This window comes from Biomphalaria glabrata, chromosome 12, assembly GCF_947242115.1.
Source record: "Biomphalaria glabrata chromosome 12, xgBioGlab47.1, whole genome shotgun sequence".
NCBI lineage: Eukaryota > Metazoa > Mollusca > Gastropoda > Planorbidae > Biomphalaria > Biomphalaria glabrata.
In genome coordinates this window covers 4,104,787-4,126,590 of record NC_074722.1, presented here as the reverse complement: position 1 = coordinate 4,126,590, position 21,804 = coordinate 4,104,787, and the positions used below count along the sequence as shown (strand labels likewise).

Here is a 21,804-nt window from a genome sequence, read left to right as displayed (position 1 = left end):
AGCCCAGGACCCCGCATTCGAAAGCCAAGCGCTTAACCATTCAGCCACCACACCTCCTATTCCAGTGTGCTACCACTAAAATAACTAAGGAAATATTAAAACAGACAAAAATATACTGGATTGTAGAAGTATTTGAACAGATGACTACTTACTGCCTTCTCGGGATCATTTCCAATGAATGCAAACAGCTGGTCAATGACTATAACATGTGGAGGTTTGTCTTCATCCCCATCATCAACAAGATCTTGTAGAATGGAGCCAACGTAACCTCCTTTATCTCCATGTTTCCACCTGCAAGCAAAGTGAACAGGCAATCAAGTTATATTGTCAAGTTTTGCAATTTTATTTGTATATCATTACTCTTGCTTTAATTACAACTAGCCAATGATTCGATAACACATTCTTACCTTCCCTGCTTGAATGTTGAAGAGTCATAAGGGTCAATGCAGACAGGGGCTGACATGCTTCGACTGAAGCCAGGATAAGGTCGTAACACATCTGTATCAGACCTGACCATAAGGTCTTCTAAACAACATGATGAAGAGCCAAAAAAAACTAAATAAAGAAATTAAGCAGACATTAACTCTTTCTCTCCATAATTATTTTCCACGTTCTGATGGAATTATGGCTCTTTGAGTTTCACTAGCCTGTCATGATTAAACTTCAATAACTTTTTTTGTATGTAATCAGGAAATTTTATATTAGGTATATAATTATAGAAGAATGCGTGCTCTTTTCATATAACACAAATTCAAGTTTATAAAACCAAAAATAATGTAATTTAATGGGGTTAAATCAATGTTGGTATCGTCATTTAGGAGAGAAAGAGTTAAGCATCAGAGAAACATACATCAGACATCTTCCATGAAAAAAAATTAAGGAACCATGTTTGTTTGTTTCATGTTTCAGAGAATTCTTCAGAAATGAAGATTATTAAATACTAGCCCAAACATGACAACAGGATATGGCAGTGGCAGGACCAACATGGCAACCGTCTGAAGCACATAGCACTAGACCAGATAGCCCTGATAAGGAATAATTCTTTTGTGCAATATTGTTTTTTTTTCCAAGAGATGAAAATATTGTTTGTTTACTTATTTGTTCTTTATTCCAACATTAACAACAGATGTAAAAAACTGATCCGAGGTTTTAAAAAAATAACTTTTCAGTGCTAAAACACTGCAAAGGTTTTTAACTAACCATCAGTTACTGAAGACAAAGTTGTGTGAATTAGAGGTCATTAAACAGTGAATGTCTCATGAATATCAGGTTCCCACATTGCATCCTCTAAGAAGTGACAATTTTTACCTTTAAATCCTTGAGTGTGTGACACTGTATGAGACAGTGCTGGCTGCGTTTCCATGGGAACACTGTTGACATGAAGGAGGAGCTCCAGCCTGGACAAAATGCCCGCCATGACTTGTTTGGTCTTGGTCAAACCTTCACCACTCTTTCCTCTGCCGCTGGACTTGAGAGCTTCAACTTCAGCATCAAACTTTTCCCTATCAAATTGATTACCAATAAGAAAAAAATGTAGGCTAGGACTGTATAAAAATAGTCAGATCTGCTTTAAACTCCAAACAGGTTTAGCAAATAGTAAAAGGTGAGACGCTTAATAGAATAAGGAGAAATTTGGTTGGCTGAAATAAAATCTCTAAATCAGAGTCATTTTAATAACTTATAAGTAACAACTTGGTCTAGTTCTATTTACATCATTTTTGTGAAATGAAACCATTTTCAGTTTAAAAGATAAATGGGATACTGATATAGTGACTCTTTGGGCCTTAATTGGAAATTCTAGCCATGGCTATCTGAATGTTTCTTATAATTGTAGGATATTCTCATTGTATGTTAGCTGTAATGATATCAAATTTTGTCAAGGTGGAAACTCCTTTAGTCAACAGCAAGCAGGAAAGCCTGAGAAATTACTGGGTTTATGGAATATGTTGTTTTCTTAGAGTTTTTAAAATGACAACTTCAATGTGTAGACTCCAAGATTAAACAGTCACTGTACTTCATAAGCACTTATCACAGTCACTTTGACAGCAGTTTAGACTCTTACAAATCTTTAAAAAAAAAAAAACACATATTTCACCACTAACTCTTTCTGTCAGTGTTTATGCCATTTTAATGGGGTAATATTTAGTTCAGAAAAGAAAACAGATCACTATAATACTGAAACCCTTACATTAACTGTTTGACAGTTGTTTCTAGATCTGCTGGTTCAAAAGGAACCTCCTTGATAAAAGACAGTATAGTCAACTCTTTGTAGCGAATCTGACACAGAAACAGAAGGAAAATTTCATTGAAAAATATGTTAGAAGTATTCTGACAAACAATATTTTAATGTTCATAAACTTTTCTATCAGGGCAAGAATTGCACAAATTTGATCATAAATTGTATCTTAAAATAAGAGATAAGATAATTGGTCCAAACAAATGGAAATTCAGTTTAACTTCAATTGACCACCTAAGCATAACTACTTTAACAATAACAATATAGTTGCAAATATGAACAACATTCCCTAACAGTAAATTTTCTGGGGTAATTAAAAAATGTGTACATTGAAAAATCAACCTTAATAAGATAAGATAATTTTTATGGATCCAATCTAATGGAAATTCAGTTTGACTACAATTGACAAGCTCAGCGAAACTACTGTACAAAAACAATATTGATTAAAAATTCGAACAACATTCACACACGAAAATAATTCTTATTGGTGGGTGAGTGAGTGAAAATCATAAGGTCAAATTCAGTTAATGATCTTCAGAATTACAGCACTGTCTAAATTCAAGTCTAAAACTAAAACATGATATCCACTCATTGAAACCAGTGTGCTGTGTAATAAATAAAAACCACTGCTGATAGGATCCACCACTGAAAATACATCAGGTATACTACACGTCCATTCAAACTCAACAAGGATTAGATTAAAAATTATATCTTAAGTCTACCCCTTACAAACAAAAACGTGAAAATACAGCAAATATCACCTCATGTAAGTGATAGTCATAGAAGAATGGAGGCTCATGGGATGAGGATGCAGATGACATTTCTTCACTACCACCAGGTCTCTGGGTCACTTCCAGAGATCTGTCTTCTACTTCAGTTTCCCAGCGTTTTTCTAGCTCTCCCATTAACTGAAAACAAAAAAGTTTATGGGATGTCCGACAGTTGCTAAGTTACGCAGAGCCTTTGAAACATTTTTTTTAAAGCTATAACAAAGTTCTGTCTCAAAGGCATCAACTATCCTAAAGAAAGGTTTAACTTTTTATATATAATCCATATACTTCATTAAGCTATGATTATTGGTCCCATTCCAAAATAAGCGAATAATTCTAAATATAATGCTGACTGAACAAAAATTAACAGGAAATGGGCACTAACCTGAAGTTGTCTTATAAGTACATCAAACCTTCGGTACGTCTCTTCCAAGATGACCAAGAGGGCAGCCAACTCATCCCCTTGTTTCTCCACCACAGACCTTAGGTCCCGCAATGAGTCTGTCAGTCCAAGGTGTTTGGCCACTGCAGATATTGTGCTCTCCTCAAGAATGTCCAGAGAAATGGCAGACCTCATAAAAAAAGTTTAAACTAGAGAAGGACTAGAGAATGACTAGATGTATAAAAACAATGAGTCAATCATACATCAAATATGAGGCACCTCATAAATAGATTCAGAAGCATAATTTGTATATTAAAATCAATAATAACTGGTTGCCTTTAAATGATTAGCTAAATAACTTTTGACCTTGCACATATTTCAACTATAGATTGTGAAAAAAACAACATTACATAAATATTCTAATAAAAACACCTAAAATATTCTTCTTTAAAATGCAAACAAAACATTTGAGGCTGCCAGGTAAGAAAAATGTATTTTAAATGACACCATTAGAAGACATCAAAGACCAAGTCTAAGTGAGACAAAGTCGAAGAGAAGAATAAGAATTGTCCAATAAGATACTTGTGGTGCCCCAATGAAGTATCAGACTTTTTTTTTTTAGCTTATAAATCAAGTATAATTATTTTTAATGCACAGAAAACATTTGAGGCTGCCAGGTAGTGTTTCCAGTTTAAACCATACCCACTGCCATTCACATTCAACCTGCAAGAAGGTTGGGCTAGGAATTAAAATATCTGATGGAACATCCCACAAATTTATGAAATAAATAAAATATAAAACACTGGCTATACAAAACATCACCAGAGGTAACTCACTTGATAGAGGCGCGAAGCCTCAGAGGCTGCCGCTTCACTAAATGCCTTAATCTTTCCATAATATCAGTTGATAGTTTAATGCGAGGCAGTTTGGCACTAACCAATGCCCCTGAGAGGTCAGCATCATCAGACTGCAGCTTCTTGGCAGCAGGTGGAGGGCTTGGAAGTCCCCCAGTCCCAAGGTCCACCACTCTGTCCCCAGCCTCAAGACATCTTTCTGTTTTCCAGATACACCTGGCACATTGGGAGAGAAATAACATTTTGAAAACAGAAGAAGAAAAAGGTTTACGATTAGAGGACATTCAAATGGCTGTTAAGTAAGCTGAATTAGCCTCTACAGTAAAACAAATTGGGAAGGCTAGGGATTTGGAGATCTATTATTATTAAGGTCAAAATACAAATGAGTGAATAGCCCTCCCCAATATCATAACATTTATCAGAATAGATTTCAAATCTTAAAAATGGTGAATTCCAATGTCTGAATACCATCTGGCAACTCAAGAAATATAAATACATTTCTCAATTTAAAAAAAAAAATAATTTTTGTAACACTGACCTCTGAAGTATTGATGTGAGTTACAAAACAAAACTGACCTCTGAAGTATCTTTGACCTGAGCAAGTGCTGGCAGTCTATTTCATCCTGTGATGGAGGTGAGCCATGGTACAACAAAGCCAGTTGTGTACATACCAGCACTGACAGTCCCAAGGCCAGATCAGAGAGGAAAGGTAAGCCTGGGGTTACTTCCTCAGCAGACTCCTGAAGTGGGGAATAAAACTTATAAACATTTTGGATGACTCTAATAATAATAAAAATAATAACATTTTAAATTGTGATAACAGGTGTGAACTATATATAATCTATAAGATTTTATACATAACATTAATGAAACACTAAGAATTAGTTTAGAAGAGGCATTACTGAAAGTTCAAAAATGAGCTACCGCTATAGTAAATTACAAGAAATATCATTGGCCTCCTTCAGTTGTGAAACGACTATGGTTCATCTCGAACACATTTTCATATGGCTGTCGAGCCCTATTTTGGAGAGACACTCCCATCCACATATATTGCATGTCTAGGTGGCTTTCGCTTTAGTGGTAGAGGAGATGGCCATTTTCCGTGTGGCACGCTTTCCTTCAAGAATCGAGGCCCATGTTTTCTCGCTGTCTATAGCTTTCTTGGTCACCATCTCTCTCCAACTAGTGCAGTCTAAGGCTATGTCTTCCCAATCGTCAGTATCAATGTTTACTAATTTTAAATCCCACAGCTCCTTCTTGACAACATTTGCAGAGCAGTTCACGCAATTCATGTAGAGGTTGGCTTAGTTACAAATTACAAGAATAAATGATATCATATGGCTATACCAAACTACTTGACTGAATACATATTTTAAAACCTCTTTGCATTTCTTTCACTACCATAATTCTAAAGTGTGGTACCTGGGCTCTGATGGTGCAAGCAAAACCCCACATGGCCTTGTCAGGTGTGTTGTGCTCCCTCCCACTTCTCATCTCAAAGGTCAAGGTCACAGTGTCCCCCTCAACCTGCAGAATTCAAAACACTGATTATAGCCACACCATTAGATCATTAAGCATCTTACTAATGACTATTTTTTTTTGCTTTAAAAAGACAATTAGGTATTCATGATCTGGGAAAAAAAGGAAAAATTTTAAGATAAAAAAAAGGTTGAGAAAGTGACCTTGACTAGATCTTTAGGCCATCCACTGCCTAAAACACTGCGACTTCCATAACCAAATGAGTTGCCTCCATACTCTACCACCTTCTTGCCATTGATGCCAGGCCCAGCATAGACAACAACCTAAAGATGAGTCAAAAAATAAATAATAAACCAACAATTTTATTCCTTTTTTGAACTACAGATGAGGGAGAGGGGTGGAAAATGTTTTAGATTCAGTTAGATTAAAATGAGGAGGCATGGTGGTGGTGGCTGAGTGCAAAAGCACTTGGCTTCCTAACAGGAGGGTCCCAGGTTCGAGTCCTGGTGAAAACTGAGATTTTTTTATTTTGGGGTCTTTAGGGCGCCCCTGTGTTCACCCAGCTGTAACGGGTACCTGACATTAGTTGGGGAGAAGTAAAGGTGGTTGGTCTTTGTCCTTGCCACATAACACCCTTGTTTACCGTGGGCTACAGTAACAGATAACTTTTACTTGATAGATTGCAAGGTCGGAAAGAGAAACTTTTTTTTTTATTTTATATAAGAAGGATATATAAATTTGCAGTGCAGTCAATGGATACTAAAAAACAAAGCTTATTATTGATGTTATTGCCATGTAGTTGAAATGTTATTTGGGTGTAAATGGAGGGAAACATAAAAACTCTCACTATTACTGAACAAGTTTGTTGTTTCAGAACTGGACAACATACACCTTTAAGTTCTTCCTCATATTTTAGTTCAACTATCTACTTAAGAACTTTTGAGCCTGTTGTCCAATCCCTTCTCTTGCTTAACTAACAAGGCTTTACATTTACGCAACTTACAATACATTCTAAAAAACTATTTGCAATAGCTATCACTGAAGTGGGCCTTATACTTCACAAAGTTGAGAACTGTTATTGAACAGTACCTAATCAAATAAAAGATTGCTGTATTCATTTAGATACATAAGCTCCTGAGGCAATCAGGGCCAGTACTCACCTTGTCATAATCATACTGTGATGAGCACCTGGCATCAAATCTCAGGTACAAACATCTGGCACCAGGTATATGAACTGTTTCCTTGAACTTGTAGTTGTCTCGAACTGGGTGAATGGTTTCCACCGTTTTCCCAGAGGCCCATGGGGTAGGTATCTTCAAGCCTGTCAGGAAACCTTCCTCCTCTTCCACGTTGAGCTCATAACTTTGAGCCGAGAGTTCGGGAAACAAGAAGCAAAGAGAAAAAAAAAACATTGGAAATAATTAGCCCTTAAAGTGCTGAGCTGTTTTACAACGAGCGCATACAAAATGGAATTACAATTCTGATGTTCTAATGTAACATCAAACAAAGAACAGTGTAACATTTAACAAAGAACAATGTAGCATCTAACAAAGAACAGTGTAACATTTAACAAATAATAGTGTAGGATCTAACAAAGAACAATGTAACATCTAACAAAGAACAATGTAACATTTAACAAAGAACAGGTCAACACCAAACAAAAAAAAAAAAAAAAGTAAGTTTAAGAAAGTTAGAAACTCTATCCCATGATTGTTGATTCTAACATGAAATATTAAGAGCAAGTACTTGTAAACATTACTTTCAATGACATAGAAACCATTACACCAATTCTTTTTATGCTAGAGTTGCAGACAATAAAGGCAGCAGACTAAACTATTATGAAATGGTGAACTCACTGGTCTGTGTTCAAAGCTTCACCAATGAATTCAGCCATCTCCTTGTCTGTACCCAGGTCTACATCTGTTGTTGATGTCATGGATGTGTTCACGGCCAACTCTTGACTTTTCATTATTAATGCAGCCTGTAACGTGCACACAATAAATTACTGGTCAGATTGACAATAAAAACAATACAAAATCAAATGAGATTCCATTTAAAATACTATTATAATTTTACTAGTCCGAAGCATTCGTAATTTCACTCGGTCAATTATCCAAACACCAACCTGACTGGCAAGTAAACTGAGAGTGACCAGGGAGGGCATCAGAGCATCTGCCACATTCAAGCACTGCAGGTTTTGGTGAGTGAGGGTGGTGATCAACACAGGCATGAGCGAGCCGAGTATGGTGCTCTTGGCCAGTCTCTCCAGCCCAGCCAGCCAGCCTTCAACATCTTCACTTGTCCCAGTGCACATGCCCAGCACACTGCTGCAAGTTTCCAAGTAGCTCTCCAGAACCTCACAGGCTCCGTTGATCAATTTGGAGGAAAGACTTAAAATTCTGCCTTGTAGTTCCTGAGAATGAAGCTCTATTATTTAGCAATGCCTAGTGACTTGTTTTATTTTACAAAGCCAAGATGTTCCTTAAAAATTTTTATACTGATCAATTGATTAAATTTCTTTTTTTCCCCATTTCTAAACAATAATTAACATTTCTAATATAAAGTAAAATGAATGACATTGATGTTGTTTAAATATAATTTGACATTACATGTTCTATATTTTGGATGTTCCTTCACAATTGAAGATTGTCACATCCTAGCTCAAACCTCTTGCAAGACGGCGGGTGATTCAAACCTGGGACCATTAAGATGACAGTGCGCATTCCACCTGACCAGGCAGTTATTCGTACTAACTTATCAAAACCATTTGGCTCACATATGTTTTTCAATTTATTATAAACTAAAATATTCAGTCCAAAAAAAAGTCTACTGAAGCTAAATCTTTATCTAGAGAAAAACACTTGTCATGCATTTAAAACCTGGATGTGTAAAACATCATTATAAAAAAGAATAGAACTGAAGATTAAAAGTGTTTTTTTTTAGCTGCTAAATAAAAGTAAACAAACAAACAAAAAAAAAAACAAGATAAAAGAAAGTGTTTAAGTGCTCCTTACTTCAAGTGTTAAGTTATCACTGTTTAGATTGTCTTGGGTTGAATCATGTAACACAGCACAACGCAGGTAGTATGACCGCAAAGCAGCCAAATATTGCACAGCAGGGGAGGAAAGCTTGGCAGAGATTAAAAAAATATTCTTTATAAAAGATTTCAAACTTTTAGAACATATTGAATAATATTGTTATTATTGTTACTAATTATCAATAATTATTGAATAATATATGTGCATTCATCTACATTCTAAATATAGTAACTCTATAATAGAAGCTAAATACATAAAAATCAAACTCAAACCTTGCCATCTATAAGGCAGATGAAGTAAAGGTCATATGTTTCTTTGGTCGACGGTTATCTAGGGTGTCATGTATCAAGCACAGTTACCAACCGCCTTTAATTTACCTAACTTCCCTAAAAATCCTAAAGTTTCACTGAGATTTGAACCCAGAACCCCCCAGTTTGGAACCCAAGCACTTTACCACTCAGCCACTACACCCCTCAATCGAAGCTCAGATATACAAAAAATAGCTAACGGATTCTAAAAACAAACTATTACTATGTATTTAATGTACTGAAAGAAAAGTAAACAAATAAATAACTAAGAGTATGGAAATGTGGTAGATTTGGTTTAGAGACTTACTGGCATGTTAGAGATCATTCTGTTAAATTCTAATCTTGAACACTTTCTGGCAGCAGTCAGCAGTGTACAGGATTCCTTCACAGCCAGCTTCAGTATGTACAGAACCAAGTCATCTAGCCTACAAGTAGAAAAAACTGTTAATGCAGTTAGCATCATGGTAAATAATTGTTTTAAATTAGAAACCCTGACAAGATAATCAAAAAACCTGCAAACGATAAGTTACAATGAGTGAGTGTAAGAATACTGACTGCAAAACATCTTTATCCTTGGCAGCTGGTTGTTGAGCGCTAAGTTGATTGGCGAATTCTGTCAGAATCATGTTCCTCAACTGTACCAGTGATGGATTGTCTTCCCCTAGAGAACAGGAATTAGAATATTAAATGCAGACCTGATGACCTAAAAAAAAGTACAAATAAGTAACACAATCTTTCTTTTGTAATTTCAACTTTTAAATGTGAAAATAATTAATTTTTAATTAGCTTTTATAAAAAGCCACAACATACATGAGACATAAGTTGCTGCCCAATCATTCTCTTTCACGCCACCTTTTTCCACCTAAGCATTTAGCAGTGGGAAAAAACGTATTAATATAGTGGCCATCTATTTCTACCAATTTCACGTAATTGTGGCAGGTCTGTTAAATGCATGGTGCTTACGTGGATCTTTGCCAGTGATCATGAGTTTCTATAGTCTCATGATGTTCTTACCTGATGTCAGCAACTGGTACATTAGAACATGCCTGTCTTCAGATGTAGGGTACAAAGCTCTCAGCCCTACTGTAATCACATGACAAGCCTCTAACTTAATAGATTTACTCAGATTCAAATCTCCACTATGCTGCCAGGGTATTGTCAAGAGCTTCCATATCAAAGTTCTAAAAAGAGAAAGCCAAAAGGGCCCACTAGTTCAGTACGCAGACATAAATGAACAGATTGAAACTAACAGAATTGAGTCAAATGAGACATGATCTAAGTGTAAAAAAAAATTATTTAAAAAAAAAACAAACACATGAATTTCATGTATGTGATAACAAAACACTTTTTTTTTCTGTAAGAATTAACATTGAATTTTTAAAATGTGTGCTAAATAAGAGAAAAATGATGCGGTGGCAGAATGGTAAAGAACTTGGCTCCTGAACCAAGAGGCCTTAGATTCGAATCTCGGTGAAGACTGGGATTTTTAGGATGTCATTGTAACAGTAATTATAGGTGAAGATGGGGATTTTGAATTTCAGGATTTTTGGGCGCCCGAGTCCTCTAAACTCTGATGGTTATCTGACATTATTTAGAGAAAATAAAGGCCATTGGTCCATGTGCTGGCCACATGACACCCTAATTAACTGTTATCCAAAGAAACTGATGATCTTTACATCATCTGCCCTATTGGTCGTAACATCTGAAAGGAATACTTTACTTTACATAAGGAAAAAAGTTCTTCAAGAACTGAGATGAATTTTATTTATTGATGTAAAAAAATTGATGAAGTGTCTTCAGTACCTTGTACTTTTCATCTCCTCAGTAACTAGTTTCTTTTGTGGAGCTGCACTGGTCTTAAAGATCAGCTGGGGAAAGGAAAAGAAACATTTACATATTTTTTCGTAGGGACAAATAGTTGAATTTAAAAAAATAGGACTTTATCTGTGAAACAAAGAGAAGCAAGCCATGTGTTGCTCCACAAATACATTCTATAGATACTTATACATATGACTGTTGTTAAAGAGATAGTGATATTCTGGTTTAGTAACGTTTTGAAGTTTTCAGAACATCTTAACAAACTTGTACATAAAATTGTTCTACTAATGAAAAGTAAAAAAGAAAGTCAAGTACCAGTACCCCTCTCGGACCTTGTTATCTAAAAGGCAGATGATGTAAAGATCAACTGATTTTATGGCCGGCGAGGGTGTCATGTGACCAGCACAACAACCGCCTTTACTTTTCCCAACATAAGTCAGGTACCCATTTTAGTTGGGTGTTCTAAAAACCCAGAAATTCAGAATCCCAGTATTCAATGAGATTCAAACCCAGAAACTCTTGATTTTGAAGCCAAGCACTTAACCACTCTCCCTACTAGACTTGGGTTCAAAAACCTTCCAGCATGTCAAAACAACAATCTTACACCTTCCAGCATGTCAAAACAACAATCTTACACTAACTAATTAAAGCACCAATTTACTTTGAAATCAGCATCCTTTACTTTAAGTCATAAGCTACAATTCAGACACTGAGATTTTCACTTGAATTAAGTACCATAAGATGAAGTACGCAAACCTGCAAAACAACCAGACAGCAAATGACAGCCTGGTCATCGTGATCTGCAACAGCCCTGTCCAGGATCTCTGTCACTCTTGTCAGGTGGCATATGTCAATCATGGACTCTGTTTGTGATGCCTGGGCCCCCAGACCCTGACAGTGCCTGAAGGAGGCATCTCCAGTCATCTGGTGAAGGCACATACTGCCCACATTGTGTAAGAGTGTGTTGATCACAGCGTTGACTGGCATCAGTCCATTGTCTAACAAATACAAACAACAAAAGAAGAAATTATATTTTTCTCCTAATCTTCGTGTTTATATTTAAAGTTTTGAAAATACTAAAATACTTTTTTCTCAGTTAGAAATACAACCGTTTTTATATTTGATTAACATGTCAATGCAAATCATTTCAAAAAACCTTTTCCTATAATAAGAGCAAAACATGATAAAATAAAAGTGAGACTAATATAACTGGCAATCATTAAGTTCTTACCATCAATACCAAGGGACAAAGAAGTGTTGGAGATGCCGAGCCGGGAGTAGATGTGATGGGGCGGGAGGTTGCCTGGATTGTAGAACTGATCAACATATTCACCACTTGACATCCACAGCATATTGTTCACTATATCAAAGCAGGCTCCTAGAGAATGTTGGATGAAAGAAATGGGTTAGTTTCCCTAAAGAGAACTGCTTGGGGGCCAGAGTTCATGGCTTTCTGTGACCACTTAAAATAACATTCAAAAAGATGTTTTAAAGTTACCAACTCCATTACACACATTAATTTAATGTATTTATCCACTAAAGCAAAGCAAAATCATGCACTAGCCCAATCCAATTAAAAAATAAAATAAATAAAAGACCATTTCCTAAAAATACAGAGCCTTTATATGTACCATTCTACTCAGAAATTTCAAATTTACCATTCTACTCTGAGACATATTCAAATTTACCATTCTACTCTGAGACATGTTCAAATGTATCTCTCTTTTCTGAGGGATATTCAAATGTACCATTCTACTCAATAGTCAAATGCAAACAGATTTGGAATTCCTTACCTATGTTTGTCAGAGCTGTGCCTCGACCAACAGAGCTGGATGTGGCCTCCATCAAATCCATCCTAGCACTAAAAAAGCCTGTCCTGACATTGAAACACAGATTGCTGGCTAAAGCTAATAAAGAGAAACACAAAAGCATAAAGGTCATTTCAGATTGGCACTGGAAAAAAGGGGGAGGGCACAAATAGGTTACAGTGACATTGCAGTATTTATACAAATCCATAAAACATGGTGCAGCATACTTCATTAACCAATAACAAAATGGTCTGATTTTCTCTCATTTTTTATTTTCAAGAAACTTTTGCTAATATTCAGATGTAGTTTTTATTCAATAGTCTAGAAAACTTAAATTATAAATAAAATTTTGAAACACAAGAAAATATCCTTAAAACGGTCTATTTTTATGTAATTAATTTTGCTCAATTTAAATTAATTAAAACTTATTGTGTACAAATAAAATTTACAAGGATGAAATGAATTAAATCACTTACTCCTCATACTGGAGATAGGACCTCCGCCACCAAAGAGTGATCTGCCGGCACCACCAGGTGCAACACCAGGAGGAAGAGTTAGCATCACCACATGGTTGCCATCGCAGTAGAGGGGTGTTTTCACCAAAGTCTTCAGCTGAACGCCACAACTTGTGCTGCCAGCACTGGGTGCTGTTCAGAAAAAAGGGAACAAGTAATTTATGGCAAACCTTTTTTTTTTTTTCAACAAAACTTAATATAAATGGTGACACCACAGGAAATGCCTCAAACAAGTTTAAGACAAGTCTCGCTAAATATGCATTATGATCTCAGTAGGGTTCGGTATTACAAATAAGTTTTTGCTTAATGTAAAAAAAAAAAAAAATAACTTTTATTTGATTTAATTATGTCAACAAGTGGAGCCTATTGCAAACCACAGTAAAAGATATGTTTATTTAAGTTAAAACTTATACACTAATCAGGTTAGAACTTTGGGTTTAAACTTAGCTATAATACATGTAAGTTTATTTAAGATGAAACTTAGACATACACTAATCAGGTAAGAATTCTAAATTTAAACTTAATTATAACATATGTATGCAAAATGAAATAAAGAAATTTATTTTGGAAAAAAATAATTACTGGAATAATTTGTTCACACAAACAATAAAAGAAATAGTGCATTAATAGTAAGTGATAAACTCCTAAGTGCAGTTGAAAGAAAAACTAAAGCTAAATTCTAAACAGGCAACCAATAGGAACAATCTAGCCAGTATAATATGCTTTACTAACAATAGGAGCAATCTAGCCAGTATAATATTATGCTTTACTAACTATCTTCTTTCCTTGAGGGCATTAAAGCCTCTCCTCCAGTTAAGGCCATCAATGTGGCTGCACTGTTGGAACCACGCAAGGGACGCAGCCTGTTCAGGATTGCTTCATTCACATTGCGACTAACTGCTTCTTCTTTTTTCTGCAGAGTTATAACAGGTCTTAGTGGTCTCACTTCCAGATCTCTCTGTGAAAATCAAATAAATTTAGTGTTTTTTAGTTACATAAGAACGGACATAACTGGCATCAAATACAAAATATTTATCTTATGACAAAATATAAAATAAAATGCTCAGTTAGAAGAAATGATAAATTAAGTTGTTTAATTGCTATGCTTAAGGCTCTACACTCAAATTCTGATAGGGAGTACACATGTATTTAATATTTAAAGATGATTCTCTCTGGGGAGACAACTTGATGCCATGTGTGCAGAATAGGCACATGAGGATTTCAGTTTTAGTCAAGATGATTCTGAACCCGCTCCAATGTTCAACACTTGCCACCATTATAAAATGTTAGCTCGGGAATTTGAAAAACAATATCTTCAAAAGGGCTTAAAAGTTTAAATAAAGAAATCAAGTACTAGTTTCATTTATTTATCCAAATCTGAAGAGAAACCTTTGAATTTGTAAAGACTCATAGAGTAAAAAAATAAATAAATAGACAAAAAGCTTTCTTATATAAGATTATTACATTGGTCTAACCAAATTCAGTTGGACTAAAACTGTCCATCTCAGGATTACTACTATGACAATAACAATGTATTCAAACTACATATGCAAAACAAAATCACAAATAGTACCTAATGAATACCTATGTACTTCTTGATATTCGGATCAATAAAGTTAGGTTTGCCTTTTCTACTTTTCAATCAATCTGGCACTCTAAGGCATTATCTCTACATAACAAGATATGGATCTCTTCTATACAGCACAGAGACATGGAGAGTCAATATAATAAATATGGAAAAGCTCCAGACCTTTGTTAACAGATGCCTACGGGGATATTAGGAATTAGGTGGCCAGAAAAGATAATTATTGTCGATTTGAGGGAGGTACTAGACAAAAGCCCATAGCCCAAGACATCACAAAGTGAAAGTGGAGTTGGACAGGACACACCCTGTGAAAACCAGCTACCAATGTGGCAAGGCAGGCACTTGATTGGAATCCACAAAGAAAGAAGAAAGTGGTCAGACTCAAGCAAACCTGGAAGAGGTCAGTCATCAGTGAAGCTGAGAATACTGGAAAAAACATGGGAGCAGATGAAGAAAGCTGCTCAGAACCGAGTTGGGTGGAGAGATGTGGTTGCTGCCCTATGCTCCAATGAGAGTGCACAGGATTAAGTCAAGTAAGTCAGTACTTCTTGATGATGAATGATCTTAAAACATCCTAAATGATGTTCTTTCATACACAAAAAAAAACAGACCAATCTCATAATGAAGTCTTGGTTTTTGGAGTGTGCTGATACTTTAACTACTATACAATGGCACAGTTCAGTTATTTTAAAGACTGATAAAATATACGACCGAAAAGAATTTACAGGCCTTTACACTGCACTGCTCAAACACTGACCTCCACATTAAAGGCACAGATGTTAACACTGACACCTTTGGAGGTCTTATCCTGGACAAGCGAAGGACACCACAGCCAGTAGAAGTACACACCATCACTACAGAATCCAACTGTAGTACATGGACCAGGCTGGACAAACATGGAAGGCTTGTAGAGAACCATTAAAACCTAGACAGAGAAAACAGAAAATACAATTTGCTGGAGAATACAATATATAACATGAAATTAATGAACATTGATTAATTTACTATTACTCTATTATAAAATAAGATGTCAGAGTATTTAGCCATATTCTAATATTTCTATCAAATGGATGTTCAATATTAGCATTGCAGCTTCCTGAACTCAGCCCAGAGTTTAAACAAAAAACTTGGTACTTAATAACCAGAAGCCAAAATAATTTTGCTATTAAGAGATTGGACTTAATTGAAGCAATATCTATACAAATCTGACTTACTTCAAGTGTTTCTTTGTCAATCAGCTGAAGAAAGAATTCATTTTCTGAATCTGTATCAAATTTTTGTGGCCGAAACATCAGAAGCTCTGAGCCATAAGCTAACCTTCCCGGACCATGTTCAGGATTCTTGTTATACACATAGCCCCTGCAAAACAAGAACACAAGTATTAATTGTAGCAATATTAATCAAATAGATGGCTAATAAAAAAAAATAAATGTAAAAATATGCCCTTATAAACAATACCTTAAAGTTCCCTGTAAACCAGTTCCAATTTTAGCAATTTAAACAATACCTTAAAGTTCCCTGTAAACCAGTTCCAATTTTAGCTATTCCTTTTCCAAAATTATTAGTTGTGTAAATAAAGAATCCGTCTGTTGTGATACTTCGTCCAAGATCTTGATCTGCAAAAGAGTTGTATCAAGAGTTGAATGATTCAGAAAAAATTTCCACTTGATTTAAAGGAAATGCATTCATCCAATCACCAAAGAGGAGGCGTCATGGATGAGCAGTAAAGTGCTTGGCTTCTGAACCAGGGGTTTGAGTCCTGGTGAAGATTGGGATTTTTTATTTCGGGATACTTGGGCACCTCTGAGTCTACCCACCTCTAATGGGTACCTGACATTAGTTGGGGAAATGTAAAGGTGGTTGGTCGTTGTGCTGGTCACATGACACCCTCCTTAACAGTAGGCCATAGAAACAGATGATCTTTATATCATCTATAGATCACAAGGTCTTAAAAGGAAACTTAAACTAACTAATCACCACAGAAAAAGAAATGAATATGAGTGTTTTAGTAAGTAAGCCAGATCACAAAGATGTGGAAGGACATTTAAATATGAATTCCAAACTAAAAGCACATTAGTATAGAACAAGATCAGACTAAGGTGATTTAAGATTTCAGTTCTGATGTCACGGGAAATGAAAGCAAGATACAGTAGAATGGCATTTAAATGGCCGTTATTCATCTAGATTGCGCAAGTCCATTGAAATTCTAAATTCAACTAACAAGGTTTCTGCACCAAAGTCAATATGAAATTCCAGGACTTTTCCAGAAGAAATTTTAAAATTCCAGGACATAACATTCACGTCAAAATATTACATAACAATAGTCAAAGTTGATTAATTTAGGTTTAATAATTAAATTAAATTACCATACTCATGGTATACATTCCTGTTATCACTTTCCTGAGTTTTGAAAATTCAGTGTTTACAATCTGGCTAAAGAAAGTATCCAGTCTATCAGAGGTGACACTGAAGAACTGGGAGGCAGCAAAACTTGTGGTTAAAATGGAATTGTGCAATTGTGTAAATTCAGATTTAATACTATCACAGTCATCTGCACTGATACGGCCAAGCAGAACCAAGATGCTCAAAGTGGCATATAAATCATTTAAGGAGCTATCAAAATCTTGCAAAGGGTATATATATATGGGCTTTTGCCATTTTAAACTCTGGCGAATAGATTTCTTCAATGGAGATTTTTTAATAAGTTTGAGAACTGTTGTCAGCAGAAACTTTCTGCTTTCCATCTAGAAATTTAAAACATCAATAGTGGCTGTAGTTTTAATTTAGAAGATTTTTGGTGCCTGTCAAATCTACAATAACCAGTGCTGCAGCAGAAGTACATTCTTTGAAAACATCTGGTGTTATAAGTCTTTGCTAAAATGACTGAAGCATGCTAAAGAGGTCTTGGGCCATAAAGCATTAAAGGGCAACCAACAATAGTGCATCTGATTGAATTTTTTTTTAGAAAAGGTTGCAAAACCTTTGAAATTGAGATGAAGCTTTCGATTTGGCAAAAACAGCCTTTGAGGTGCTTAAAAGACTGTGTTGACTGCCTTCTTAGCAGTAATATAAAACTATGAATTTGTTGGGTTACTGGCTTAGCTGTCGGTGTAAGACAAGTGACAGTCACTTCACTGAGACTGTGGTAGCCCCTTTTGACAAATACGGCAGACATCTGATTTAACAGACTCACTTGTGCTTATCGGATTTCAGATGCGATTTAAGTACTGCTTTACCAATGTTTGAACTATTGAAAATAACTTTACTTTACTAAGGAATTTTATTAGCCCAAAAATGTGTATTTTTTCTTAAATTTATCTATAAATTAAGTTGAAAGTTAATTTAGCAAGAAGACAATTCATTATCTGGTAGCAGTTTTCTCCCCTGAACCAACTTGACTGGTCTAAAGTATTCTAATCCAGCTGTTCAATCATTTTTTACCTTTTTCTTTATCCTTCTCATTGGTTTCTTTTGATTCTGATGTAACAGTGTCTGCATTGTTTGGACCCAGCAGATCATCCAAACCCCAGCTCAGGATGTACTTAGAGCCAAGGAAGCAAGAGATCTGTCCTTGACCTCCCTCGGAATCCAGTAAAGATGAAAGTATCTCAGCGACTGGCAAGGGAGGAATGTCTGACAGCTGCTGTAGCAAATGTACTGTGTGGATGAATGTTTTTACGTGTCCACTGCAATTAGAAACATTTCTTTGAACAATAAACTTCATTATCAATTTAAAAGACTATGTACATATTGGTACTTAATACATCAGCAATACCAAGAGCTACAAAAATGAAGTTTTTATCATTTTTATAAATTAACACACTTAGCTTTTTGACACACTAGTACAGAATGGTAAGACTGGAATAAAACAGTCATATTGAGAACCACGAAGGGGAGATAAAAATAAAAGCCTTTTGTTTCACAAGGCTACATTATTATTAGATAAATGTATGAATATATTACTGTCATTGTCACTATCTTTATATAGCTCAAAACTATGAATTCGACTATTAATAAATCAATGCTAAACTCTAAAGAGCACACAATAAATCTACTAATTAAGAATCCTTAAAAACTCCAGCTACCCAATAAAGAAACTAAGTTAAATATATTTAAGGAAAACACAATGACAGCAACCGCTGAAACCAATCCTCTTTTTACTCGTAGAAACCAACTCACTCTAATCAATCCCAAATCTTACTATACAACAATTAAGCAAAACATTCAATTGACATAACATGCAAACTGTTCATTCATACCATGGGACCCTCTTTCCATATCCCTTAGTCTGTTGTGAAATTAACTCTTCCATACATAAATAACAACAAAATGATACATTCAGCCTTACAAGCCAAAAAAAAAAAAAATAGTATATATAATATATATATATATATAATATATCTTATATTATATATAATATATAATTTGGACAGAATTAATGAAACATTTGTTGGCAAATTTAGAAAAGTAACATATTTAATTTTTTATGATCAGCAACATTCTTTTTCTCTTTTGTTTCTCTAGCTGACTGTTAACAAGAATGTCTTTTGTCAGCACAATTACTAACAGCCTTCATTTCCCCTAAGTATATCAGGTACCCATTAGAGTGGACTTAGATGAACTTTTTACATTATCTGCCCTCACCCCCCCCCCCCCACCCAATGATTGCTTCTAGTTAAGTCTAAAAGGGGTACCAAGGACCTTTAATTATTTTTTTTTAAAATGTTCCAATTACAAGAGATCTAATAAAAATTATACATGATTATTTGGCAATCATTTTTGTATTATTATGTTATATAATGTATTACATTATACAATTATTAAATATAAATATATGTATTTTTATATTGTAAACAAAATCTTCTTCATATCAGTATTATTTATTAAATAGAGCCTCAATATCTCTAGTGTCTTTTTTTTTCTTTTTGAAATTAATAAAATTAAAAAAAATATTACCGAGCACAGGCTAGAGCAACCAAAGCTGAAGCTGCATTTTCTTGATGCTTTTTATCAACTGTGCCAGTTTTTGACTGTTCCTCTAACCATTCACACAACAGGCTCTCTAGTCCATTCAAGCAATCACTGGGTTCTTTGGCTAAGCTTAATGGTGGACAGTAGCGCAGGCATGTGAGAATCACTCCTGATGTAACACCACACAGCTCTGGGTCTGTTTTGCTTTGTGACTGCAGCAGTGGTAAGATGAGTAGTAGACTAATTCTGGTAGAAAAAGATGCCTGTTCTGTATCTTTAAGCAGCCCCTGCTTTTTCAGCAGAGCTATGGCTTCATCTTGAGAGGACGCTTCTCTATCAACTTGTTCCTCTTGAGACAGTTTTTGTGCTTTCCATAGACCCTTCAGAGCATTCAGTCTGTATTCCAGCAGAGTATTGAATGCATTGTTTCTTGTACCACATATCTCTAAAAGCTTGGCACTTAACTCCTCTGGATCTTTGGAATCAAAAGCGACAACTTCGTTATCTCGTGAGCCACAGTTCTCGACATTCTTGGGCAGTTCCACTAAATCAGTAACTCGTAATAATCCATCATGCAAAAATAACGTTTCCTCAGTAACAGAAAGCCACTGAGAACTTTCAGGGCTAGAAGTTGCCATACCGAATCATTGATTAAATAAACTCTAACTGCATCATTGCATATCGTATTTCACATTATGTGTACTTGTTTACTTCTGCGACTGAAGTCATTGCAATGATAGATCTAGTTTATTTGTGGTCAACAAATAGAATCTAAATCCCCTTCCAGTTCCAGTGCAAACATTTATTTTTAGAGCTGGAAGCGATGAGTAACGGGGGTACCAGATTTTTTTATTTTGACACAACAAATAAATTCAGGCTAAAATTTGTTTTCTTATTTCTGGATTTTCCGATATTACATAAAAAAATTATAAAAACATTGTTTCTCAAATTTTTAATGGTGCATTTGTTAAATTGGAATTTGTACAATTTGGAAATGTTGTAACTATTCTAGAGCAAGAAGATATCGTTGTTTTATTTTCTCGATGAGTATTTTGTTTAAAACAACAACACAAGGGAGTTAAAAAGGAAATATGTGAAAGTATTTATCGAGTGCAGTTACCTTTCTTGATAAATTTAAAGTGAGAGAGAGAGAGAGAGAGAGAGAGAGAGAGAAAAGGGGGGGGGGGATTTGAGTTCACAGAAAAAAAAGTATGTTAATTAATGCCCTTCTCCTGTATTCAAGAATAATAACTAATTGTAAAACATTTTTCATTCAAGCTCTCTGTTTCTCTTTCTAGTTAATTTTAATTGGAAAGATGTTAGCGATTGGTTGTGAACTTGTGAATTATGCACGTTACAATATCTTCTTATCTCATATAATACAGACGTTACTTCAAAAAAGAAGATAATTAGGCTATAGGGCCTATATCAACATCGGTCATAGTTAGGACAGGCGACTCCAGAACGTGAGACTGAAATGTTGTGTTATAGTAGTGTGTTCGATTTTGTTTAAAAAATCATTTTATGGCAATGGCTATATGCCTGCTCTGTTTGTGACAAAATATGTTGGTCGCAGGTGGGACTGAGGTACTCGAACTCAGGACCCCAGATTCGGAAGCCAAGCGCTTAACCACTCAGCCACCGCGACCACTAATATATATTTTACCAGACTACGAATACAATGATCTGCATGCATGCGTTCAGTTTTTCTTGAAATAACATGAATAACTTCGTTTGTTAACAATATTAAATATTACTATATACAAAAATATTAAGACTTTAATAATAATAAGGCTTGTCTTTTGAGTCCGAAGATTAATGAGGAATGCAGTATTTCCCGTGGCTACTCAGTCCCACTGAGGTGGGAACATCCGAAACATGTAAAATATTTTACAAACATTTTTGACATGTGCAGCCGCTCTGATCACTCCTGGAATAGTTTCGAACCTACGCCTAGAACTTCAAGTGGCTCTTTCACGACACAGGGAGCCAAATACAAAGGTCAGACAATGGAGGAGAAGTGAGATGATGTTACTTTTG

General features: G+C 35.3%; 1 protein-coding gene across 2 annotated transcripts in view; it reads right to left on the bottom strand.

Annotated features, from left to right (window-relative positions):
• LOC106058983 (probable E3 ubiquitin-protein ligase HECTD4) overlaps positions 1–20,584 on the bottom strand; it is a 67,844-nt gene extending 47,260 nt beyond the window's left edge. The window contains exons 1-28 of one of the 2 annotated variants that reach the window (XM_056005383.1): positions 19,750–20,584; positions 18,235–18,479; positions 16,301–16,409; positions 16,008–16,152; positions 15,551–15,718; positions 13,983–14,166; positions 13,170–13,340; positions 12,679–12,792; positions 12,117–12,263; positions 11,642–11,883; positions 10,871–10,935; positions 10,082–10,248; positions 9,623–9,728; positions 9,375–9,492; positions 8,736–8,849; positions 7,847–8,134; positions 7,578–7,702; positions 6,882–7,083; positions 5,925–6,044; positions 5,665–5,769; positions 4,819–4,982; positions 4,225–4,458; positions 3,392–3,578; positions 2,998–3,144; positions 2,189–2,277; positions 1,309–1,502; positions 408–525; positions 153–291 (exon numbers count right to left, since the gene is read on the bottom strand). In XM_056005383.1, the coding sequence (XP_055861358.1) occupies positions 153–291; positions 408–525; positions 1,309–1,502; positions 2,189–2,277; positions 2,998–3,144; positions 3,392–3,578; positions 4,225–4,458; positions 4,819–4,982; positions 5,665–5,769; positions 5,925–6,044; positions 6,882–7,083; positions 7,578–7,702; positions 7,847–8,134; positions 8,736–8,849; positions 9,375–9,492; positions 9,623–9,728; positions 10,082–10,248; positions 10,871–10,935; positions 11,642–11,883; positions 12,117–12,263; positions 12,679–12,792; positions 13,170–13,340; positions 13,983–14,166; positions 15,551–15,718; positions 16,008–16,152; positions 16,301–16,409; positions 18,235–18,479; positions 19,750–20,402 (4,860 nt within the window). In that variant the 5' untranslated portion in view covers positions 20,403–20,584. The other variant, XM_056005385.1, reaches the window with a different exon arrangement.
• Between the last annotated feature and the right edge of the window lie 1,220 nt (positions 20,585–21,804).